Genomic DNA, 27,110 nt, shown 5'->3' on the forward strand with positions numbered 1-27,110 from the left:
GGGGAGAAAGGAGGATTAGGCTATTGAGTTGGATGATCAGCCATGATCGTGACAAATGGCGAAGCAGGCTCGAAGGGCCAAATGGCATCCTCCTGCTCCTATCTTCTATGTATCTATGTATGTATCTATGTTGTAGAGGGTGGTCACAGCCAGGCAGCAGCAAGATTGAAAGTTTGCAGCAAACTCTGGATGGGTGAGACGACGGAAAAATCAACTGTTTCTTTTTTTTGTTTTACCGTGGTTCAGAGCTTGTTGCCTGAAAACGGTCATGTTCAGATAACGGATGAGCACAACGATTAACTCTTTGGAAATCTGTCTATTCCACCAGTGGAACCATCACTGGGAAGATTGAGTGTACTCCTGAAATCTGCATGGTGCCATCACAAATCTCGGGGCATAATGTTTTTTTAAAATAGATTTTAGAGTACCCGATTCATTTTTTCCAATTAAGGGCAATGTAGTGTGGCCAATCCACCTAGCCTGCACATTTTTAGGGTTGTGGGGGCGCAACCCACACAAACACGGGGAGAATGTACAAACCCCACATGGACAGTGACCCGGAGCCAGGATCGAACCTGGGACCTTGGTGCCGTGAGGCAGCAATGCTAACCACTGTGCCACCGTGCTGCCCCCACGTGGCACAATGTTGTGTGTTGAGGTGTGTAAACCCTGGAGGGGAACCGCTGGGAATTTCAGGTTATTAAGGTCCGAATCGGCAGGAGCTCTTACACAAAAATCTGATGGATATCAAAACAGTGGGTGGCAATATTCCATGATTTGTTTGGACTGAAAATGATTGCTCCTTTTGTACAAGATGGAGGTCTTTTTCAAACAGCATTTTTTAATACTGGAACTCTGATACTAGTAACTTGGTAACTAGTGAGTTTGAGATTCCAGCTGCCTTGTTTGGCGGAGAGCAGTCAGTGGTTGGGTATGGGGGGAGGGGAGATGGCGTTCAGTGATTCCTCACAAGAAGGGGGCTGTGTAGATGTCGGGGATGGGGGGGGTTCAGTGGTTCCTCACTGGAAGGGGGCTGTGTTGTGTGTGGAGGGGGAGGGGGGTCAGTGGTTCTTCGCAGGAAGGGGACTGTGTGGGGGGGGGGCCTCTGGTTCCTTGCAGGAAGGTGACTGTTTTGTGTGGGGGGGGGGGGGGGGGCTCTGTTTCCTTGCAGGAAGGGGACTGTGTTGTGTGTGTGTGGGGGGGGGGGTGCTCTGGTTCCCTGCAGGAAAGGGACTGTGTTGCGTTGGGGGGGGCTCTGGTTCCTTGCAGAAAGGGGACTGTGTTGTGTGTGTGTGTGTGTGGGGGGGGGGGGGGGGTTCTGGTTCCTTGCAGGAAGGGGACTGTGTTGGGGGGGGGGGGGGCTCTGGTTCCTTGCAGGAAGGGGACTGTGTTGTGTGTGGGTGGGGGGGGGGCTCTGGTTCCTTGCAGGAAGGGGACTGTGTTGTGTGGGGGGGGGGGGGGCTCTAGTTCCTTGCAGGAAGGGGACTGTGTTGTGTGTGTGGGGGGGGGGGGGGGGGGTGGGGTTCTGGTTCCTTGCTGGAAGGGGACTGGGTGGGGGGGGGCTCTGGTTCCTTGCAGGAAGGGGACTGTGTTGTGTTGGGGGAGGGGCTCTAGTTCCTTGCAGGAAGGGGACTGTGTAGTGTGCGTGTGTCCTTGCAGGCAGGGGACTGTGTTGTTGGGTGTGGGGGAAGGGGAGCAGTGTTTCCTCACAGGAACGAGGAAGGGGACTGTGTTGTTGGGTGTGGGGGAAGGGGATCAGTGTTTCCTCACAGGAATGAGGCTGTGTTGTTGGTGGAGGGGAGGGGTGGCAGTGGTTCCTGGCAGGAAGAGGGCAGGGGCTGTGGTGCTGGTGTAGGGAGTAGCTGTCAGTGTGAGTCCTTGCAGGCTACCAATGAACAAATGCATTTATCTCTTTTCGTAAAAGTACAGATTCAAATGCATTCTAGTTGCCTGTTTATTATTGAATTTCAGGCAGGAAAAGCATCTTAAATCTACCAATTAATTTTGTACCACCGGATGTAAAGTAGTTGAGTTTGATAGATTTACACCAGTGTTTTGGTGTGGGAAAATGAGGTGGGTGTAGTGTGAAGTAGAAATTCCGAGATTGTGATCTCAGCTAGGGCAATGAGTAGTATTACTCTGTTTGCCTCAGTACCTTGATCCAGGGAGTGAAGACAGCCAGGATTGCTTGCTCTTGATTAATGTCCTGCAGCTTGCGCCAGGAAGAATGCATGGAATGAAATGAGAACTAGACCTGGCTTGACTGTAATTCCTTCCATAATCAAACTGTCTATAATCAAACTGTCCAAAATTAAAGTCATGATGGGGAGATGCCGGTGTTGGACTGGGGTGAGCACAGTAAGAAGTCTTAACCTGGTGTTGTAAGACTTCTTACAAAATTAAAGTGTCAGCACTTTGTGGGAAGAGGAATCACAGAGCGATACCAACCTACCTGTATCCAGCAAGGGAAGGAGGAAAATGAAGTTAACTTTGATCATTGATAAGTATTTATGTGTGACACTACCCACTCCATTGCTATCATTTGTGAAGGAAATCCATAGATCTCGCTTGCTTCTATCTCGGTAAGTTATGACATGGGAATGGAGTCCAGGCTAACAACTGAGGGAGGATTGCATTCAGTGGTTCTGCATTGTTGAATAGACTGAATAATGTCACAAGTAGGCTTACATTAACACTACAATGAAGTAACTGTGAAAATCCCCGAGTTGCCATACTCCAGCGCCTGTTCGGGTACATGGAGGGAGAATTCAGAATGTCCAATTCACCTAACAAGTACGTCCTTCGGGACTAGTGGGAGGAAACCGGCGGAGGAAACCCACGCAGTCACGGTGAGAGCGTGCAGACTCCGCACAGACAGTGACCCAAGCCGGGAATTGAACCCGGGTCCTTGGCGCTGTGAAGCAACAATGCTAACCACTGTGCTACTGCGCCGCACATGTCCCAGATAATTGTTGAGCTAAAAGATCTCATGGCATTTGTGGAAGAGGGGAGTGCAGTTATCCTGCTGTCCTCGCCAACATTCCTCTTCATTAAATACCAAGAAAAACAAATTGATTACTTCTGAATTTTAGGGAAACCCTGGGGGTCATAAAGCACTGAGAAAAGTTGGTTCTGATCAAGTGTCTAAATTGGAAATCTGGGGAAATGGAAAGTACCTTAAGGAATTCCACAAGCTTCCACATGTTATTTCAAAATATCCTCCTCAGTGCCATTTCCCATCGTCTCCTTGCTGGAAGTCGACCTTAATTTTAAAAGGAACAAAGAGGACCTCTTATCAATAAGAACACTCAAAATTACAGGTATGTTTCCAGCTCCATTTTGAATCACCCCATATGGCAGTGTGACAGGTACTTGGGGTGTTTTTAATCCTGATTTCCAATCTCAGAAGAGGTAATTGCATCGATGTGCCTTGGAAGTGTGCGGAGTTCTGCCCTGCCATCACTGGGTTTGGAGTTGTTGATTGCCTGCTATTTGAGATGTGTTTCCTCCAACTTGGCTTTTACAGAGAACCGTCACGTTTATTACTGTTGCAAAGTCGCACTTTTTCCTGTTGAAGTGCTTTTTAAAAAAAAAATTAGCAGGTCGCAGGTGCGTCCTGGTGTGCTTTATTTGAGAACATTGGTTAATTTGGTTCGTTTATGGCTTTGCCAGTTTCCTCTTTATCTTTAAAAAACGAATCGATCAACTGGCACATTCAAAGGAACAAACTGCGGAATCTTTTTGCTGAATTTTGAAGTAAAATCTGTGGATTCCAAATTGGATTAGGCGTTGTTTTGGGACCTCTCGGATCTGCGGTCTGATGTGTTTCCTCTTCCCCCTCCTCACCCGTGTGTTTCCCGGATTTCTGCTCGATGTTAAGGGCTCTGATAGTCTTTTGATCCGTGTTTCTAATATGGGCGTAGTTTCCCTCTTCGGCTGTCCTTTTTTTATTTGGAGAGAGGGAGATGTGTTTTGACACAAATCGCATTCTTGGCGCTATGTGTATAGTTTATAGTGGCTTTGGCTCACACACACAGACACACAGACACACAGACACAGACACACACAGACACACAGACACACACACACACAGACACACACACACACACACACACACACAGACACACACACACAGTCACACACACACAGACACACACACACAGACACTCTGGGTGCTGATAATTGTACTCTGTGCACACACACACACAGACACACTCTGCAAAGTAAGGCCACTGGAAATAATCGATTTATTCAGTTTTTATTTATCTCGCGTAATCCGAATCCAATGGGGTACGCCAAAACTAATTTGCTAACGGTAGTTAAACTTCAATTTGGGCGAAATATCTTTGTATTCCCTTTATCTTTAAAGAAAATCATTAGCCATATGAATGGGTTGTGACAGCCTCTTTCACATCCTGTTCGCCTGAGTATCAATTTGAAACCTGGTGCAGAAGTATCCAGTCCATTCCTGTTCTGCTGATTTTTTGTGTGTGTGTGTGTCCGTGTTTAATTCCAGCTCTGATACAGATGGCAGTGTTTCTTTTGCTCCATTTAAGGCGTCAGTTTGTACCGGTGCCAAGAAAGGCTCCATTCACTATTTTAATGATATTATGCATGAAGCATATTGTTACTACAATGTTTACAATTGAGGCCACGTGGGCGGCGCGACTTAATCTGGCGGGGGATTTCATGGACGTGTAATCAAAGGGTGCTTTCCAGGATATTGAGGCAAATGAAATGAAAATCGCTTATTGTCACGAGTAGGCTTCAAATTAAGTTACTGTGAAAAGCCCCTAGTCGCCACATTCCGGCGCCTATTCGGGGAGGCTGTTACGGGAATCGAATCGTGCTGCTGGTCTGCTTTCAAAGCCAGCGATTTAGCCCTGTGCTAAACAGCCGACGGCTGGTCGGTTACCTGTCACCGTATTCGTGGTTTATTTGTCAACCTTCAGCTGTTTTTTTCCCTGCAACTTCCAATAAAATGACGGAAAAATCCCAAGAGTTGGGGGGTGGAGAGAATATTATTTGTTGCATCTATATCCCATGTGTAAGACTGGAATACTGAGTTCAGTTCTGGTCACCCTATTTTAAAAAATTTTTTTTTTAAAATTTAGATTAGCCAATTATTTTTTCCAATTAAGGGGCAATTTAGCGTGGCCAATCCACCTACCCTGCACATTTTTGGGTTGTGGGGGCGAAACCCACGCAGACACGGGGAGAACGTGCAAACTCCACACGGACAGTGACCCAGAGCCGGGATCGAACCTGGGACCTCAGCGCCGTGAGGCGGTTGTGCTAACCACTAGGCCACCGTGCTGCCCCTGGTCACCCTATTATAGGAAGAATGCAGAAGAGATTTACAGGAATGCTACCCAGGACTTGATGGTTGGATAGGCTGGGACTTTTTTCCCTGGAGCGAAGGAGGCTTCGGGGTGATCTTATAGAGGTGTAGAAAATGACGAGGATCATAGATAAGGTAGATAGTCAACATCTTTTCCCAAAGTTAGAGGAGTCTAGAGCTAGAGAGCATAGATTTAAGGGGAGAGATACAAAAGAGACCAGAGGGGAAATTTCTTCAGCCAGAGGATGGTGAGCATCTGGAACGGGCTGCCAGAGGCAGTGGTAGAGGTAGGTACAATTCTTTCCTTTAAAAAAAAGTTAGACAGTTACATGGGCAGGGTGGGTATAGAGGGATATGGGCCAAATGTGGGCAAGTGGGACTAGTGATAGGAATTGGGCGGCATGGACAAACTGGGCCGAAGGGCCTGTTTCCATGCTGTAAACATTTTGACTGTGACTCTCAAGTCCTACTTCCGTTGCTTAAGCTGGAATCCCGACAGAGCAGAAGGAGGGCATCCAGCCCATCGCGTCTGCACCGACCCCTTGAAAGAGCACCCTACCTAGGCCCACTCCCTCACCACATACCCATACCCCAGTAACCCCACAAAACCTTTTGGACACAAAGGGGCTTTTATCATGGCCAATCCACCTAACCTGTGCATCTTTGGACTGTGGGAGGAGCACCCAGAGGAAACCGCTGCAGGCACCGAGAGAACGTACAAACCCCACACAGACAGTAACCCAAGGGCGGAATGGACCCCAGGCCCTGGCACTGTGAGGCAGCAGCGTTAACCACTGTGCCATTGTGGCCCCTATGCTTTTACGTCTGCAGCTAATATTGCAAATTGTGATGTCAACATTTCTCATTCATTTTTCTTGTAGTTGTAGCCTCTGGCCATGGCTCTGTGATTTAAAAAAAGATTCTTCTGCCATGATTTGTATAAATTCAACTGGCCACGGGAAAGGGCATAAACAATTTACAAATATCCTATTAAAACTTTTGTATTGGCTTCAGTATGGCACATATCCTATGTAAACATTTCAAAATAGGTGCCCCTTTGTTAAGATAAAGCTACAAAAGAGGACTTGTTGATCAGTGAATCTACAATTGAGGACATGTTGATGAGTGAATGCAGTGTGTTATATTGTACTTACAATCCAGAAACAGGCCATTTCTCCCAATAGATCTATGCCAGTGTTTATTCTCCACCATAGTCTCTTCCTCCCCCTCTCTATTTAATCCCATCAGCACAACTTCTGTTCCTTTCTTGTTCATGGGGTTATTTAGCTTTACTTTCTATACATTCACGCTGTGAGGGCTTAAATGGATCGAGCAGACTCGATGGGCCGAATGGTCGTCTTCTGCAATGTATGTTCTAAATATATTTAGAGTACACTTCAGTTTTGCCAATTAAGGGGCAATTTAGCATGGCCAGTCCACCTACCCTGCACATCTTTTGGGTTGTGGGGGCAAAATCCACACAAGCACGGGCAGAATGTGGAAACTCCATACTGTGACCCAGAGCCGGGATCAAACCTGGGTCCTTGGCGCCGTGAGGCAGCTGTGCTAACCACTGTGCATCCGTGCTGCCCCTCACAACCAGTGAGAATAAACAACAACACCTCCTCCACAATAGTCCTCCATACCGGGGCCCTGCAAAGCTACATATTTAGCCCCTACTATAATCCCTGTATACACACGACTGCATGGCAAAATTCGGTTCCAACTCCATCTTTTGCTGACAATACGACTATAGTGGGCTGGATCTCTAATAACGAGTCAGAATAGAGGGGGGAGATAGAGAACCTAGTGGAGTGGTGCAACAACAACAATCTATCCCGCAATGCCAGCAAAACTGAAGAGCCGGTCGCTGACTTCAGGAAGCAAAGTACTATACACACCCATGTCAGCATCAATGGGGCCGAGGTGGAGATGGTTAAGAGCTTCAAATTCCTAGGGGTGCACATCACCAAAAATCTGTCCTGGCCCACCCATGTCACCGCTACCACCAAGAAAGCACAACAGCGCCTATACTCTCTCAGGAAACAAAGGAAATTTGGCATGTCCACATTAACCCTTACCAACTTTTACAGATGCACCAGAGAAAGCATCCTATCTGCTTGCATCGCAGCCTGGTATGGCAACTGCTCGGCCCAAGACCACAAGAAACTTCAGAGAGTCGTGAACACAGCCCAGACCCACCACACGAACCTGCCTCCCATCTATTGACTTCATCTGAACCTCCCGGTGCCTGGGGAAAGCGGGCAGCATAATCAAAGACCCCTCCCATCCGGCTTACTCACACTTCCAACTTCTTCCATCGGGCAGGAGATACAAAAGTCTGAGAACTCGCACGAACAGGCTCAAAAACAAATTCTTCCTCACTGTTACCACACTCCTAAACAATCCTCTTATGGACTGAGCTGATTAATATTCCACTCCTGCATGCTTCACCTGTTGCCGGTGCCTATGTATTTACATTGTGTACCTTGTGTTTCCCTATTATGTATTTTCCTTTCTTTTCATGTATGTAATGATCTGTTGAGCTGCTCGTAGAAAAATACTTTTCACTGTACCTCAGTACACGTGACAATAAACAAATGCAATCCAATATTTACAGCTATATTTGGTCAGAAGTGCGGAATAGGAAATTCTTCTCTGCCTCTTCCTGAAGTCCCCACCATCCCAAATGCCTGTCTTCAGCCAATTTGATTCACTCCATGTGATATCAAAAAAGCAGAGTGCATTGGACACTGCAGAGTGCTACACAACATTGCATGAGTAAGCAAAGTTATAATTCATGCATTTTAAGGGAGAATAGCAACATAGATTTGAAATTGGCTGAGTGGCAGGAAATGGAGAATAGTGGTTAATGGATGTTTCATGTGCTGCAGGAAGATTTGTAGTGGAGTTCCCCAGGGATCGGTGTTGGGATCCTTGCTCTTCCTGACATATATTAATGACCTAGACTTTGGTGTACAAGGCACAATTTTGAAGAATCTCAGAAGCATTGTGAGCTGTGGGAAGGATAGTATTGAACGTCAAAAGGACATAGACAAGTTGTCGAATGGGCAGACAAGTAACAGATGAAATTTAATGCAGAGAAATTTGAAGTGATTCATTTTGGTAAAAAGAATACTGACAATATAAAATAGTATGAGATTCCGAAGGGGGTGCAGGAGCGGTGGTGTATATGTGCACAAATCATTGAAGGTGGCAGGACAGGTTGGGAGAGTAGTTAATAAAACACAGACACTGAACTTTATTAAAGTGCCTAGAATAGAAAGGTAAGGAACTTGTGTTAAACTTGCACAGAACACTGGTTCGGTTGCAACTGGAGTATTGTGTCGAGTTCTGGGCGCCACATATTAGAGAAGGAATGAAGACCTTGCAGAGCATGAACAGTAGGTTCCCGAGGATTATCCCACGGATGAGAACCTCAGTTAGAAAGATAGATTGGAAAAGGATGGGGACTGTTTTCTTTGGAGAAGAGACAGCTGAGGAGATTTCATAGAGGTATTCAAAATTATGAGGGGCTTGGATAGAGTAGATCGGGAGAAACTATTCCCATTGATGGAAGGATTGAGAAGCAGAGGGCACAGATTTAAATAGCAAAAGAAGCTATGGAGACACGAGGAAAAATCTATTCCTACAACGAGTGGTTAGGATCTAGAATACACTGACTGGGAGTGTGGTGGAGGCAGGTTCAATCGATGCATTTGAGGAAACTGGATTGTTACCTGAAAAGGAAGAATGTGCAAGGCTAAGATGTGAAGGCAAGGGAGTGACTCCAGGTAAATTTCTCCTATGAAGACGTGATGGGCCGAATGCTGTCTTCTGTGTTGCAACCATTCTGAAGTTGTGCGGTCGGAAGTGTGGCAGTTCACTGATGTTTGCAATGTTCAGCTCCATTTGCAATTCCTCAGCTACTGTTAAGCAAGCATGGACTGATTTGTTAAGACCTGGATAATAGCCAGGCATGGGCTGATGAGTTGCAAGTAACATTTCATAGAATCGATTAGCACAGGAGGAGGTGATTTGACCCTCTGTGCATATGTGCTGACACCTTGAAAGAGCATGTGGCCTCTGGGCCATAATGCTGTAGATGCTGTGACTGATCAACTGGAAAGTGACTTTTTATATTTTATTGACTGATGGGAAGATTCAGCAAAGCTCTTGAGAGTCATGGCCTGAGATGCAGTGCTAACCTGCTTTTGTAACTGCAGTAATACTGTGATTGTCTCGTAATATCTGAGGCTCTCAGAATTTCTAACTTTATTTCATAGAATTTACACTGCAGAAGGAGGCCATTCGACCCATCGAGTCTACACTGGCTCTTGGAAAGAGCACCCAACCCAAGCCCACACCTCCACCCTATCCCCATAACCAGTAATCCCACCCAACACCAAGGGTAATTTTGGACGCTAAGGGCAATTTAGCATGGCCAATCCACCTAACCTGCACATCTTTGGACTGTGGGAGGAAACCGGAGCACCCGGAGGAAACCCATGCGCACACGGGGAGAGCGTGCAGACTCCGCACAGACAGTGACCCAAGCCGCGAATCGAACATGGGACCCTGGAGCTGTGAAGCAATTGTGCTAACCACTATGCTACCGCGCTGCCCCAAATATCCGTATTAAAATATTGTATAAATGCAGCATAGGAGCACTAGGTGCACCAAAAGTGAGGAGTTGTATGAAAATTGAACTCTAAATGTAATAGAGCACTTACCCTCATTTCTGGCAGTTTTGAAATAGGTTCCTATGAACAAGTTCTCATCTGCTGAAATCCTGGTCTAACGCACTCCTGGCCTGCCTTCGACATGCAACCCTCCGTAAAGTTGAGGTTATCACAACTCTGCCCTTGGCCTTATTCGCACCAGGTGTCATTTGCCCATCACTCCTGTGCTTGCTCCACACAGACGATGACCCAGAGCCGGGATCGAACCTGGGACCTCAGCGCCGTGAGGCAGCAGGGCTAACCCACTGTGCCACCGTGCTGCCCCATTTAATTATTATTAAAGGCAGCCATCATCTTGCAAGACTCTGTGATAAACATTGCTTGATGCCGTTCAGGAGCCCTACTCTGGCATGGCAGCCTCTGCCCCATTTACTGTGGAGGAAGACAATGGGCTGAGAAGATGCATGATTCACTGACCTCTGTTTTCTCTGGGTCCTCTTCTCAGCCAACTGGGCTTTTTGTTTCTTCTTGCCTCTTCCAGTGCCCTTCCAGTCAGCCTCCAGAGATTATGGTTCTCAACTGTCTCAGCATGGTGGCGCAATGGTTAACCTCACAGCGCAGAGGACCCAGGTTTGGCCCCGGCCTCGGGTGACTGTCCATGTGGAGTTTGCACATTGTCCCCGTGTCTGCGTGGATCTTACCCCCACAACCCAAAAGATGTGCAAGGTAGGTGAATTGACCACGGAAAATCCCCCCGAATAAAAATAAATAAATAAATAAATGAATTGTGACTGTCACAAGTTGCCCGCATCACTGTCCGCCATTGTATCTTGCTTGCAGGTGCCCTTGTAGCAGAGGTTTTTATGCCCAGGCAGTTACAACCTAGTGGTCAGTTCACCAAACAGACTACCATAATCCATTCAAGAACGTGGCCTGGCCAGTGCAGACATTGTTATCAATGGATGTTTGCTGATGGAATTAGCATGCTCCAGGACTTTGAGTTGGTGACTTTTTCCTATCAAGAGATGTTGTGGATGTGCCTGTGACAGTGAAGGTGGAAACTGTTCAATCTTTTCCCCTGTCTGGAGTTGTTGTCCAGGTTTCACTACTGTTGAACATAAGAACGAGGAGCAGGAGTAGGCCATCTGGCCTTTCGAGCCTGCTCTGCCATTCAATGAGATCATGGCTGCTCTTTTGTGGACTCAGCTCCACTCTCCCGCCCGAACACCATAACCCTTTATAAAAACTATCTGTCTGTATCTTGAAAATATTTAATGAGGAGTGAGCTAAGGATGCAGACTTGGTGGATGCACAGTTTAATGTTTTCAGTCAGGTTGCTGTTGTTTCTCACACTCTTGCTCAGCATGGACATAATGGCCGCAGCATTTGTGATGTCGGTTGATTTCTGCATAAAGTGACAGATTGCTGGTTATTGCGAAGTCTAGATATATGAAGCTGTCAACCTCCAGCTTCACATTGTCAGTGCTGATATCTGGTGGCATGTCAGCAGCCTGGACCATGACTTTTGTTTTCCTGATCCTGATGATTGAACCAAATTATTTACAGGCATGCGAGAGTCTGACGTCTGCCACTAAAGTGTTTCTAGGTGTGGAATGCCAATGCGGTATTATCCCCAATCCTCTGGTAAAGACTTAATGCACCTTTGACTCTGATCTGAGAAAGGCTGAATAATGCACAGCCCCAAGATAATTGTGCTACTCCAATTCTGACCTTTGCGCATCCCCAATTTTAATTGATCCATCATTGATGACCATGTCTTCAGCTGTCTGAGCATGAAACTCTGGAATTTCCTTCCTAAACCCCTCTTGTTTCTCTATCTCTCTTTCTCATTTTAAAACCGACTTCTTCGACCAAGCTTCTGGCCACCTGCCTTGGGTGGGTCAGTGTCAGAGTTTTCTTTCTAATCCTCCTGTGAAGCTCCTTGGGTCATTTTATTACGCGGTATAAATGCAAGTTATTGTACAAAACCATAGACCAGATTATGGAAAATGGTTCACTTCATATTGATCTGTAAAGTTGAACTTCTCCAGGTTTGAGTGAGCACTCCTTTGACTCTTAAATTGAACCAATCTCTCAAGCTATGCAGTGAGTATCCCAAGAGACCTGGTCTTTAAAAGAGAGAACTGAATATGTAGCAAGGGCGGCACGGTGGCACAGTGGTTAGCACTGCAGCCTCAGCGCCAGGGACCCGGGTTCAATTCCGGCCTTGGAATCTGTGCGGAATATGCACGTTCTCCCCGTGTCTGCGTGGAGTTCCTCTGGGTTCTCCGGTTTCCTCCCCCAGTCCAAAGATGTGCAGGTGAGGTGAGTTGGCCATGCTAAATTGCCCTTAGTGTCCAAAACGTTAGGCGGAGATAGGGTGAGGGCATGGGCCTAGATAGGGTACTCTTTCCAAGGGTCGGTGCAGACCCGATGGGCCGAATGGTCTCCTGCACTGTTGGGGTTCTGTGATTTTAAGGCAAGGTGATAGCAAATAAACAAAGAATTATTGCATGGCATTTTGGATTGGATTTGTTTATTGTCAGGTATACCAAGGTACAGTGAAAACATTTTTCTGCGAGCAGCTCAACAGATCATTAAGTACATGAAAAGAAAAGGAACTAAAAGAAAATACAAAATAGGGCAACACAAGGTACACAATGTAACTACATAACACCGGCATTGGGTGAAGCAGACAGGGGTGTAGTGTTAATGAGGTCAGTCCATAAGAGTGTCCTTTAGGAGTCTGGTAACAGCAGGGTAGAAGCTGTTTTTGAGTCTGCTTGTGCGTGTTCTCAGACTTTTGTATCCTGCCCGATGGAAGAAGTTGGCACAGTGAGTAAGCCGGGTGGGAGGGGTCTTTGATTGTGCTGCCCGCTTTCCCCAGGCAGCGGAAGGTGCAGATGAAGTCAATGGATGGGAGGCAGGTTTGTGTGATGGTCTGGGCTGTGTTCACGACTCTGAAGTTTCTTGTGGTCTTGGGCCGAGCAGTTGCCATACCAGGCTGTGATGCAGCCAGATAGAATGCTTTCTGTGATGCATCAGTAGTAAAAGTTGGTAAGAGGTAATGTGGACATGCCAAATTTCCTTAGTTTCCTGAGGAAGTCTAGGCGCTGTTGTGCTTCCTTGGTGGTAGCGTCGGCATGGGTGGACCAGGACAGATTTTGGTGATGTGCACCCCCAGGAATTTGAAGCTGTTAACCATCTCCACCTCAGCCCCGTTGATGCTGACAGGGGTGTGTACAGTACTTTGCTTTCTGAAGTCAATGACCAACTCTTTAGTTTTGCTGGCATTGAAGGATTTTTGTTGTGTGATTTTGCCCAATCAGTTGTGTTTTGATAATCTTCTACTTATATCAGTGATTCGCTTGTAACTGACAGGAAATAAGTGGTCGCTCTGCTCCCAAGCTTTGACTAACATATTTGTAAAGCGAGGGCTATGCTACTTGAGGATTTTGGAGTCGGACCAGTATCATGCCAATATTTTTCTATTTCGTCAGTGTGTGTGCAATGTGGCCAACATTTATTGCGCAACCTTAATTGGCCTCGAGGTGGTGTTGAGCTACCTACAACTGAGTGGCTTCCTGGGCCATTTCAGAGGGCAGGTAAGGCTCAACCACATTGGTGCAGGTCGGGAGTCGCTGGTAGGTCTTTGACAGCAGATTTTCTTCCCTGACAGATATTAGCGAATCATTGATGTTTATGGCAATCTGGTAGTTTCTTGATCATTATCAATCAGACCAGCATTTCATTCCAGACTTATTAATTCATTAATTGAATTTGAATTCTAGATGCTGCCGTGGGACTTGAAGTCATGTCTTCAGATTATTCGGCCAGTTGCATAACTGTTAAGCTACATCCTCATCGACTGGTCAAGCTTAATCTTGACATTTATCTCCAAATAGGTGCAAGAAAACCTCTGACAACTGACCCTTTAATAGCTCACCTCCTGCCTCTTTCCTCTTGTTCTTCCTCACATCTCGCCTTTTAAGATTGAACCCGTTTAGCTTGTATTGTCTCTCCAACCAAAGTATATCACCTGCCACTTTTTTCTGTGATGAATATCAACCATTTAGCCATTCTGTCAGCCTATTTATTTCTATAATATATTTCAAAATATGTGTCTGCAATTACTGTCCATTTGACTTTGTTAATATTGTTTGTCAACCTTTTATCCATTCTAAATTCCTCCAGTTTAAAATATTTTATGAAGTTGATTTCTTGGCACTCTGCTTCTGATGGGATACAACCATTACTTGAGTCTGGCATCCAATTCGTTCCTCCTACACCAAGAACCTGTGACATTTGTATCATGTGGAAGGATAAGCAGGCGATAAAAGACAGGCGTGGGGGCGGGGGACACGTTTGAAGGAGAGAGAAGATTGTGGGAACTAATCAAGGTTCAAGGTCACCTCTTACCCTTGTTCACACAACTTGGGGTGTGGGGGGGGTGAATTTTGTGCTGACGAGGGAGGGACTTGAGCTGAAGGACAGAGGAGGTTGAGGGCGGGGGCTGCCTGGGGATGGACCGGTGGAGGTGCGGAACATGGGCTGGAGGCGGGCCTAAAAAAGGGGATGGCTGATTGGCGGAGTGGGGCGGGGGGGGTGCAGGCAGGCAATGAGCCCCCCAACTAGGCTGATCACCTGGAATGGTGGGGGGGGGGGGGGTTTGGCCACCGAGGGTGAAGGAGTTCTTCTACTCGCATGTGCATAAAGTGTACTCCCGGATTGATTTCTTTATTTTGAGCATGGCCTTGTTGGCTGGGGTGGTGGATACTCAGCGATTACAATCTCAGACCATGCTCCGCACTGGGTTGACCTGCAGCTTAGTAACGACAGTAATCAGCACCCGCACTGGAGGTTGGATGTGGGACTTTTGGCGGATGAAGGGGTGTGCGAGAGGCTGAGGAAATGTATTCAGAGCTACCTGTAGGTCAATGACACGGGGGAACTTTCAGCAGCGGTGGTGTGGGACGTAATGAAGGTGGTCAGTGGGGAGCTGATTTCGATCAGGGCCCATAGGTAGAAGGTGGACAGGGCAGAGACGGACCGACTGGTAAGGAGATACTACAGATTGATTGGAGGCATACGGAGACACCAGAGGCAGGGCTTTTAAGGGAATGGCCGAGGTTACAGGCGGAGTTTAGCTTGCTGACCACAGGGAGGGCGGTGGAGCAGCTGAGAAAGGCGAGGGGGGCGATCTAGGAACATGGAGAGAAGGCCAGCCGAATGCTTGCACAGCAGCTTAGTAAGTGGGAGGTAGCTAGGGAGATAGGGGAAGTAAAGGACGGAGATGGGAACCTGGTTGGAGATTCAGTAGGGGTGAATAAGGTGTTTAGGGACAGGTCGGAACGCCCTGCGGGGCCGGAGGGGATGAGGTATTTCTTGGAGGGGTTGAATTTCCCAAAGGTGGACGGGGAGCTGGTAGAAGGGCTGGGGGCCCCGATCAGGTTGGAAGAGATAGTGGAGGGTCTGAAGGCCATGCAGTCGAGTAAAGCCCCAGGGCCGGACAGGTACCCAGTGGAGTTCTATAAAAGGTTCTCTGGGATATTGGGGCCGGTGTTGATGAGGATGTTCAATGAGGCAAGGGAAAGAGGGGTGCTGCCCCCGATGATGTCACAGGCAATGATTTCGCTGATTCTTAAGCGGGACAAGAATCCAGAGCTGTGTCCTACAGGTCGATATTCCTGTTAAATGTTGATGCCAAGTTGCTGGCCAAAATCTTGTCCTCCAGGATTGAGGATTATGTTCCGGATGTCATTGGGGAGGACCAGATGGGGTTTGTTAAGGGCAGGCAGTTGGTGGCCAATGTGAGAAGGCTGTTAAATGTGATCCAGAGCCGGGATCAAACCTGGGACCTTGGCGCTGTGAGGCAGCAGGGCTAACCCACTGCGCCACCGTGCTGCCTGTTAAATGTAATCATGATGCCCCCGGAAGGTAGGGAGGTGGAGGTAATGATCGCAATGGATGCAGAAAAGGCTTTTGATCGGGTAGAATGGGACTATCTGTGGGAGGTACTGGGACGGGTCGAATTCGGGCGGGGTTTTATCGACTGGGTCAGGTTGCTGTATCAGGCTCCTGTGGCAAGTGTACAGACGAATAGGACAACACCAGCCTATTTTAGACTGAACCGGAGGATGAGACAGGGATGCCCCCTCTCCCCACTGTTGTTTGCGCTGGCTATCGAGCCATTGGCAATTGCTCTGAGAGCCTCGAGGGGTGGAGAGGACTGGTCCGGGAAGGAGGGAGTGGAAGGGTGGAGCACAGGGTTTCGCTCTTTGCGGATGACCTGCTTCTGTACGTTTCGGACCCAATAGAGGGGATGGAAGAAATCATGAGGGCTCTTGGGGAATTTGGCCGGTTTTCAGGGTATAAGCATAATATGGGAAAGAGAGAGATGTCTGTGGTCCAGGAGAGGCGACTGGGAGAGCTGCTGTTTAGGTTAGTAGAGGGAAGCCTTAGTTATCTAGGCATCCAAGTGGCGCGGGAATGGGCCAGCTGCATAAATTGAATCTGGCCCGGCTGGTGGACCAAATGAAGGATGATTTTCGGAGATGGGACGCGCGTCCGTTGTCTCTGGCTGAGAGGGTGTAAACGGTGAAGATGACGGTCCTCCTGAGATTCCTATTTGTATTTCAATGTCTCCCCATTTTTATTCTGCTCCTTTTTTAAGCGGGTCAACAGAGTGATCACGGGCTTCATCTGGGCGGGCAAGACCCCGCGAGTAAGAAAGGTAATGCTTGAGCGGAGTCAGGGAGAGGGCGGGCTGGCGCTGCCAAATTTTAGCAACTATTTCTGGGCGGCTAATATAGCCATGATCAGGAAGTGGGTGGTGGGGGAGGGGTTGGCATGGGTTTGCATGGAGGCAGCTTCATGCAAGGACACCAGCTTGTGGGCGTTGGTAACTGCGCCTCTGCTGTTCCCGCTGGCACGGTAGTCCACCAGTCCAGTGGTGGTGGCGGCCCTGAGAGTTTGGGGCCAGTGGAGGTGGCATGTGGGAGCAGTGAGAGCATCGGTTTAGACCCCAATCTGTGATAATCACCGGTTTGCCCCGGGGAGTATGGACGGGTGGTTCTGGTTATGGCAGAGAGCGGGGATTGAGAGGATGGGGGATGTGTTCAGAGAGGGGAGCTTTCCGAGTATGAGGGTGCTGGAGGAAAAGTTTGGGTTGGTGAGGGGAAACAAATTCAGGTATCTGGAGGTGCAGGACTTCCTTCGTAAACAGGTGTCAACCTTCCTGCTCCTACCGCTAAGGGGGATTCAGGACAGGGTAGTTTCCAGAGGGTGGGTAGGAGAAGGGAGCGTCTCGGACATTTACAAGAAGCTTATGGGGTCGGAGGAGACGCAGACCAAGAAGCTGAAGCGCAAGTGGGAGGAGGAGCTGGGAAGTGAGATAGAGGATGGTCTCTGGGCAGACGCGTTGAGTAGGGTCAACACGTCCGCAGCATGTGCCAGGCTCAGCCTGATGCAATTGAAGGTTGTTCACTGGGCTCGCATGACAGTGGCTCGGATGAGCAGATTCTTTGGGGGTTAAGGACAGGTGCGCTAAATATGCTGGAGGACCAGCGAACCATGTCCACATGTTTTGGACATGTCCAAAGCTTAGGGGATTTTGGCAGGGGTTTGCGGACGTCATGTCCACGGTGTTAAAAACAAGGGTGGCGCTGAGTCCAGAGGTGGCGAATTTCGGGGTGTCGGAAGCCCAGGAATCCAGGAGGAGAAAGAGGCAGATGTTCTGGCCTTTGCTTCCCTGGTAGCCCGGAGACGGATACTATTAGCTTGGAGGGATTCAAAGCCCCCGAAGTCGGAGACCTGGCTATCGGACATGGCTAGCTTTCTCTGTTTGGAGAAAATCATGTTTGCCTTGAGAGGGGCACTGTTAGGGTTCAACCGTTGGCAACCGTTCGTCGACTTCTGTGCGGGAAATTAATTGTCAGCAGAAGGGGGAGAGTAGTTTAGATTAGAGTAGGGGGTTAATAAGGGTGGGACCTGTACGAGAGGTAAATGGCTTTTGCACTATGTTTATAGTTTTATGTATATTGTTTATGTTGTTGTTACTATATCGAAAATACCTCAATAAAATGTTTATTAAATAAAAGGATGGACTTCACAGCAGTGAACAGATTTAAAAAAAAAACCCTTGTTCACAAACACAGGCACCTCTTCAAAAGAAAACTCCCATCACAACTCCATCTCAAAATTTGCTTGCAACATTTACAATTTCTTGGATGACCCTACCGATGCCACACAGGAATTTATTAAAAGTATGATCCAGCTCCTCAAGTAATTTATTCATTGGTGGGTGAGCACGGGGCCACTGATTTATTAATTTTCTGCTCCCTGCTGCTAGCTTTATGTAGCTTCCTGCTACTGTTGTCAATTTAACTTCTGCTACCTGCTGCTCTTTTGAATTTATTCATTGAGTGGTGACTGCTCCTCTCAAAGCATTAATTGACTGGTGCCTTATTAGCTGTGCATCAATGGTCACCGGAATCTTCACTGTAGCGAGCTACTTGTGTTATTCAGTTTGCATGATTTGTCTAAGTTGAGTTTCCCTGATGTGATTACAAAAACTGTTATAAACTTTGTTATTCCTCCTTATTTTTCTCCTCTTATCGTGCTAAACTTCAGTTATCTGTTTAAGGGTCTATTGCAACAGTGGGAGACTGAACTTGTGATCTATTGCAAGTCTTGACTCTGCCTTCATTTGCAGTCTTTTTTTGTTTAAATTGTGTCCGCGCTTCTATGCTTACATCGGTCGTTTATATTATATTGAGCTGTAATTACACAATCCCGCCAGTGGAGAAGCTACAGTGCTGCCACTGGCAGGAGGATGTAATTTACATTGCAACAAATATTCAGCAAATTTCCCTGAACACACACATGGTAATTTGTGGTGGAAATATGAAGATTATGGACCCCCTTAAATCACTTTTTGATTTGATGTTTTCAGTTCAATTTGTGATTTGTTTTTGTTTCAGGCAGTATCCCTTTAAGGGGCTGTCCCTTTTAATTTGTCCCTCGGCTTGTTTGATTTGGTTTACTTAGTTATTTGATTTTCACCAAAGTAGTGGAAAGTTGAAGGTATGTCTTTGCAATGAGACTGTGTTCCATCTGTGCGTGCTAGTTCAATTATCCTAAGTTACCTAACCCTACATGAAACTTGGACTCGTCTTGACTCTCTGTGCAAACACCACAGGAGACTGATTGGTAATAGATTAATAGGTTTGGTTTCTGTAGGGCACAATTACTCATTTTTTTAAAAATTGTGATTCCGTTTCTTTCACGTAAAGTAAATTTTTAAACCCAACATCACCTTTTTTCTTACAGTTCCCCAGCCATTGGTGGACCTTCACCTGAAACTGATGAGGAAGATTGGGAAGTCTGTGAGCTTTGATCGATGGGAAAAGTACCTTCTCAGGGTAAGCAACCGTACATTGTCCCTGCTATAGTAATTTGGACGTTCTGAATTCTCCATCCATGTGGCGACTTGGGGATTTTCACAGTAACTTCATTGCAGTGTTAATGTCAACCTCCCTGTGACAATAATAAAGATTATTTCCTATGTCTTATGGTCTTATTATTATTATAAGTACTGTCATTCATTTAGAGTTGGTCATGTGTGTGTGTGTGCGCCACTCTCTTACTGAACTGTTGTAATCCCTACATTTAGTGGGTGACCATTTCACAACAAGCATGGGGAGTCGTGCTGCATTTCTTGAAAGCTACCTTTTAGTTTGAGTTAAAATTGCATTGGAGTGGATCAAACGCCTGGCGCTCCCTCTGTAACAGCACCTACATCACCCCAATTGCAGTGGTTCAAGAAGGCCATGCACCACAATTTTCTCAGCCAACTAGGGATGGGCAATAAATGGCCCAATTAATTAAAAAACAAAAACAAAACCTAGGATCTGGTGACATACTGTCCAGCCAGGATAAAGGCTTTGATAAAATTCAATGCTGGGTCCAGCATGGATGTTAAGATAATAAAAGCAAAATACTGTGGCTGCTGGAGATCTGGAATGAAAACAAAGTGTTGAAAACGCTCAGCAGGTCTGGCAGCATCTCTGGAGAGAGAGAGATAGAGTTAATGTTTCGAGTCCAATATGACTCTTTATAAGTCAAGACAGTGGCTTTGCTCCAAACTCTCAGCATATAGTTCACGTGTCTGCTGTTTAAGGCTTATGCTGTAAAAAGACATGTTTTAACAACTGGCTCCCTGAACCATGGGGCATGCCCCCCCCTACCATGGTCACACATCCTCTCCCATGGCCTTACAATTGCTATTGGATTCTGCAAAAAGTGATACAATTTGTTTCTCCGTGGAACAACTTCCATTTATTGAGCCTTCTCGATTTGCACTAAAGTTCAAAACCTGCTGCTTGGATAGTCATTGGCATGAATCCACGTAGTTCAGCATCTTCGTTTCAAGATTGGCCGCTTTAAATTCCAGTGTTAGCTAGAAGAGAAAATAAAACCACAAATTGCAAAATATATAACCATAGAATCAGGAATTTGTGCGCAGTATAAGGCCAGTATGCTTGTCTTCGTACTATAAATTTAACTAGGTCTGTTTCATGCAATCCCTTTCCCCACATCCTTTTAAATTCACCATTTCGGGTAATTTTCCAATTCCTATTTATATAATGAGATAGCTCATGTGCAACTAACCATTTGAGGGAAGCATTTCTTGTTCTTATTACCCTTGTGTGGAAACAATTCAACCTTTTCTAGTTATTTTTATTTTTTTAAATAAATTTAGAGTACCCAATTAATTTTTTCCAATTGTGGGGCAATTTAGTGTGGCTAATCCACCTAGCCTGCACATCTTTGGGTTATGGGGGCGAAACCCACGCAGACACGGGGAGAATGTGCAAACTCCACATGGACAGTGACCCAGAGCCGGGATCGAACCTGGGACCTCGGCGCCGTGCTGACCTTTTCTAGTTATAATGCTCAGTCTGTTCTCCCTCCTTCTAGTGATGGGCCAGATGGCCTTCTTTGCTGTTATGACTGTCTGACTCCTTATTTCCACTGGTTGTGAACCAATATCGATCTTTTTTTGTATTTATCTGCAAAATTATGAAGTATTTTGGTAAAACTTTAATTTGGGTTTTCCCCTTCACCGTCAGCTCTTCCAGTGTAAAAGAACCCCTAATTTATTTGTACCTAATACTATTATTTCTCATTCCGGGTATAATTCTGGCAAATCTTACTGGACCCTTCTGTTGACTTTAGTCTTCCTTTTAACGGGATGACCAGAACTGTAGCCTTCTACGTGCCACATCACCAGTTACAGAGGTGCTTTTATAAGGGGGCGTCTTGCCCCCACAACCCAAGGATGTGCAAGCTAGGTGGATTGGCCACGTTAAATTGTCCCTTAATGGGGAAAAAAGAGAATTGGGCACTTTAAATTTATTAAAAATATAAAGAAATAAACTTTAATAACGAGTGATGTGTCGGGTACACTTTAAACAAATAATTGTTCAATTGGACAATGGGACAGCATGGTAGTGCAGTGGTTAGCACTGCTGCCTCATGGCGCCAAGGACCCAGGTTCGATCCTTGCTCTGGGTCACTGTTTGTGTGGAGTTTGCACATTCGCCCCGTGTTTGCGTGGGTTTCGCCCCCACAGCCCAAAGATGTGCAGGGTAGATGGATTGGCCACACTAAATTGCCCCTTAATTAGAATAAATGAGTTGGGTATTCTAAATTTTAAAAATAAATTATTGGCCAATTATTTGTTTAAGTATACCCGACATCACTCTTTGTTGCTTTCTGTCAAGGTTTGACTTATTTAAAAAAAAAAAAAATTGCATTTCAGCGAGGTGTGATAGATCGTAAAATGGAGTATCCTGTCAACATGTGGGGAACCTTCCCTTAATATGAGTTGGCATCTTCAGTAGTAGCAGATGGAAAAGGCAAAATGAAGGACTTGTTTTTCCCATGAAGGACGGAAATGTACATCATTTGAATGATGAAGTGGGCCTTTTGCATCACAGATACATGCAGAAGAGTTCTTGGGGTTTCTATTGCCTCATGAGCTATGAACCCTTCAGACCACAACCGTCCATTGTATCTGTCAAAATGGTTTGCTATGACTATAGTGAAGTTGTAACCTTGAATAATCTGAAACCAGACAGCACTGACAGTTCAGAAAGCAAATGCAATGTATATGAACTATGTTGGGATGTCGAGAGACACAAAAGCTGCCGCACAATCGTCTTAATAGTGCAAATGTGATAAAAGCCAAGATTAAAAACTATCAACCTGAAGCACAATCTATGAAACGCAACCGTTCTAGAGATACGCATTTGATATTCTTTCTCTGACGAGAGAAAAATAAGCTTTTGGTGGGCATCCTTCCCCCTTTCATTTTTATTTAATAGCATTGGAATGCTTTGTGTGTTCTGGGTCTGGTTATTTGTTGCTTGCAGCAGCTGAGGGAGGAGCATCATTGCTTATCCAGCAATAGGTTGGCTTGGTCGGAAAGAGGCATTGACAAATGAGGGCTGTAAATATCTGGTGGACAAGGTGCTGTTTAAGTGTACTGCAGTGATGTGTTTTTCGAAGTTTCCTTTCCTCTCCTCAGCGAAGAGGACAGATACGTCTTCCAAATGGTCATGATTCTTGTGTGATCCGATATGCTGACTGTCTACAGGGTGCATGACAGTCAATTGTAGTGATTCGACCATGATTAATTGAATATTAATAATCTTTAATATTGTCACAAGTAGGCTTACATTAACACTGCAATGAAGTTACTGTGAATGGTGAGGAGGGCGAATGGCCTCATGTTCCAATTATGTTCATGATAGACCTGCATGTATTTTCCAGTGGAATGTAATAATTCATAGGATATGGGCACCGCTGGAAGGGTCAGTAGTTATTGCCCATTCCAAATTGCCCTTGAGAAGGTGGTGTTGTGCCACCTACTTGAACTGGTGGAGTCTGTGTGCTAAAGATACTCTTTTATAATGCCATTAGGGAGAGATTTCCTAAATTTTGATGCAGCGATGATTAAGGAATGGCCATATGTATTGTAACTTGGGAATTTGCAGGTGGTTGCATCTGCTGCACTTAGAATGAAGATTTAGGGTGGGGAGCGGAGTTATCAGGATACTTTATCCTGGATGGTGCTGAGCTTCTGGATTGTTGTTGAAGTTGTACTCATTACGGCAAGTAAAGAATATTCCATCACACCCCTGATGCCCTAGAATGATGGGAAGCCAAAAATTGAGTCACTCGCTGGCAGAATTCCCAGCCTTTGATCTATACTTCTAGCCGCAGTGTTATTTGCGTTCCAGTTAGTTTCCGCTTAAAAAAATAAGGGGAAGACATTGGCATTGTGGTAATGTACTCTGATTCGGGGGGGGGAGGCAGTAATGCTTGTGATTCTACTGACATGGGGATCTTTTCTATCAAAGCAAACTATATTATTAACACAAGAGTACCCACATGAACGTCACAGAAAATAGCTTTTCAATTAACAGTTCCAAACAATTCTTAAAAGGAAACACCTTGACTGCTTACATAACTTCTATATTTCCACTTGAGCAAATCCCATTACAGGTCAAAAGTTACTTGTAAATAAAGTTATCAAACACAGGGATACTTGCTGTACTATTGTGTGGAGATTTTGTTTCAGAAAAGGAGACACAATCTTTCAGGCACAACTTAGAAATCCTTCTGTTTTTGTCAGACTCCTGTTTAACCTGACAGCATTTGGAAAAACTGCTTCAACGTCACTCCTATCAGACTACAACGCTTATATCAAACAGCAAAACTACAGACAGATGTGGCTCCTTCCATTAATTGCATAATTTCTATCCCACTCTGATCCCATGACCTGCTTACCTAAATCTAAACACACTGTCTCTCCAGAGAATCTCCAGCAATCATAAAGTTCCATTAGGCATGTCTCTTTGTAATCATGGACCTCACCTTTTACAACCTCTTAGTTGCATCTTTTGCAGACACACTGCCTGCTTGTAGGTTATCCAGGATTTAAAAAAAATATTTCCGCATTATGTCTCTGGATTGTAATTGGGTCTGAATCCAGCCTAATAATCTCAGATATGACTTGTTTGACGGGGCAGTTGTGATTCCTCCTACTGCCTCCCACTGTTAGGACGCAGGTTGTAAATTGATCCCATTACCTGGGTCATGTGTCTTTGTTCTACTTTACCATCACCAACTAAGTCATCATCGAGAAACTTTGAACAACAAACTTTTAATTTTTCTGTGTTTTTTTCCCTCTTTCGCTTTAAAAAGTTTTCAAGTTTGACCTTCAATGTGAACATATTGTGAAATAATTTTTTTTCATTTGGAATAGATTTGCTTGGAATACAACAATACTTGGGCCTGGGAGATGGAAAAAATTGGATACACCGAGATGAATGCAGAATGCAAACTTGGCCTCTTAAAGGTAATTTATGAACACCAAACATTTATTTTATAGGCATTGTATGTATATGCATTCTAGTAATAATGCAAGATCCGGTGTATGGGGGATGCCAGTGCAGGGAAAGTGAATGTATTATCACCTGAATTGATCATTTAGGTCTGGAATAATATCCCTGTAAAGTGCCAGAATTCCTCGATCCCAAACTCCTATCCTGCACTGCACCATCTTCATATCTCTCATACTTGCCATCTTTTGAAGCAAAGCTCTTGCTCGCTGAATTATATATTAAAGACCAGTTATTCATTCTTCTCTCTTTTACCAACCATTTTGACCCTAGACTTACTCTCCATTCTTTTCCTTTCCTAAAGACTTCCTTGCTAGGATATAGTTCAACAATGGCAACATTATCTGATCATTATTCCTATTTGAACTAAACCATGACTGTCTTTAGGCTATTCCCCACTGGCAAATATCGTAGCTAAGCCTCATCTTGATTTTGTTAAATATCTCACATACGTGAACCACGCATGTGCATACGTAATGTCACTGGCCTAGTAATCCAGAGGCCCAGGCTAATACTCTGGGGATAAGGGTTCAAATCCCACCGCAGCAGCTGTTGGAATTTAAATTCAAATCATAAAATCTGTAATTTAAAGTAATGGTGACCTTGAAACTATCGTCGATTGTCTCAAAAACCCATCTGGGTTCACTAATGCCCTTTATTGAAGGGAATATCCTGGTCTGACCTACATGTGATTCCAGGCCCACAACAATGTGATTGACTCTCAATGGTGTGACAAGCTGCTTGGTTCATGGAAAATTAGGGATGGACAACTAATGCTGGCCTTGCTAGCGACACCCTCATCCCATGAAATTTATAAAACGTCCAGCAAGGATCACTGGACAGAAATCTGAAATGAAACCTCAGATAATTGAGTTGTCTTCCTCTCCGCTGCTGTTGCAACCTTCTGATTCAGCACAGACTGCCAGTCAAACATATGTTGGCCTCCTCAGGTTTATTATTGGACCACATGCCCTTTGTCATTGGGCCATTGGAGTAACCCATCCCCAAATGTTCAGCAAATGCCAGAATAGATGGGCAAAAATAAAACTCCTCAATTTTTTTCGTGACCTTCTGAATGACCTGCAGGAAGGTACTGCTTTAAAATTTCTTTTTTTTTTTTTAAATAATTTTTATTGAAGAAATTTTTCAAAATACAAACATTTTAACCCCCCCTACATTTACATTTAAATTATAATAAAACAAAATCAAACCCCCCTACTTAACAAGAAAAAGATAAAAGTCCCCCCCCCCCCCCCGTCTTTGTCCCCCCTCCCCCCCCCCCCCCCTCCTCCCCCCTCCCTCCCGCCCTCCCCTCCCCTCCCGGGTTGCTGCTGTCACGGCCTCAGTTTCTATCTCTGATCCAAGAGGTCTAGGAAGGGTTGCCATCGCCTGAAAAACCCCTGCACCGACCCTCTCAGGGCGAATTTGATCCTTTCCAATTGGATGAAGTTTGCCATGTCGTTTAACCAGGTGTTAACACTCGGAGGCCTTTCGTCCCTCCACTGAATCAGGATCCTCCTCCGAGCCACCAAGGACGCAAAGGCTAATATTCCAGCCTCCCTCGCCTCCTGTACCCCCGGTTCCACCCCAACCCCGAAGATCGCAAGTCCCCATCCTGGCTTGACCCTGGACCCCACCACTCTCGACACCGTCCCTGCCACCCCCTTCCAGAACTCCTCCAGTGCCGGACATGCCCAAAACATATGTGCATGATTCGCAGGGCTTCCCGAACATCTAATACACCTGTCTTCACCCCCGAAAAACCGACTCATCCTTGTCCCCGTCATGTGGGCTCTATGCAGTACCTTAAATTGAATGAGACTTAGTCTCGCACATGACGACGACGAGTTGACCCTCTCCAGGGCGTCTGCCCATGTCCCGTCCTCTATCTGTTCCCCCAGCTCTAACTCCCACTTATCTTTCAGCTCCTCTACTGGTACCTCCTCCACCTCCTGCATAATCTTATAGATGTCCGAGATCTTCCCCTCCCCGACCCAGACCCCTGATAGCACCCTATCACTCACCCCCCTGTCGGGGAGCGCGGGGAACCCCGCTACCTGTCGTCTGGCAAATGCCTTCACTTGGAGGTACCTGAACGTGTTCCCCGGGGGAGCCCAAATTTCTCCTCCAGCTCACCCAGGCTCGCAAACCTCCCCTCTATAAACAAGTCCCTCAGTTGTCTAATACCCGCCCTCTGCCAGCTCTGGAATCCCCCTCCTGTGTTTCCCGGCGCAAATCTGTGGTTCCCTCTTAGTGGTGCCCCTATCAGACCTCCCACTTCCCCCCTGTGTCGCCTCCACTGCCCCCAGATCTTGAGGGTGGCCGCCACCACCGGGCTCGTGGTATACCTCGTGGGAGGGAGCGGCCATGGTGCCGTTACCAGTGCCCCTAAGCTTGTGTTGCCGCAGGACGCCCTCTCCATGCGCTTCCAGGCTGCCCCCTCCCCTTCCATCATCCACTTTCGTACCATCGATGTATTTGCCGCCCAGTAATATCCTGAAAGGTTGGGTAACGCCAGCCCTCCACTATCCCTACTCCGCTCCAAAAAGACCCTTCTAACTCTCGGGGTGCCATGTGCCCACACATACCCCATGATACTACTCGTTACCTTCTTGA

At 46.1% G+C, this 27,110-nt stretch overlaps 1 protein-coding gene across 1 annotated transcript in view; it reads left to right on the forward strand.

Annotated features, from left to right (window-relative positions):
- rsf1a (remodeling and spacing factor 1a) overlaps positions 1 to 27,110 on the forward strand; it is a 99,346-nt gene that overhangs the window by 20,272 nt on the left and 51,964 nt on the right. The window contains exons 2-3 of the mRNA XM_038818094.1: positions 19,354 to 19,445; positions 24,359 to 24,451. Coding sequence (XP_038674022.1) covers positions 19,354 to 19,445; positions 24,359 to 24,451 — 185 coding nt within the window. The remainder of the gene's footprint in view (positions 1 to 19,353; positions 19,446 to 24,358; positions 24,452 to 27,110) is intronic.

This window comes from Scyliorhinus canicula, chromosome 14 (assembly GCF_902713615.1).
Source record: "Scyliorhinus canicula chromosome 14, sScyCan1.1, whole genome shotgun sequence".
Taxonomy (NCBI): domain Eukaryota; kingdom Metazoa; phylum Chordata; class Chondrichthyes; order Carcharhiniformes; family Scyliorhinidae; genus Scyliorhinus; species Scyliorhinus canicula.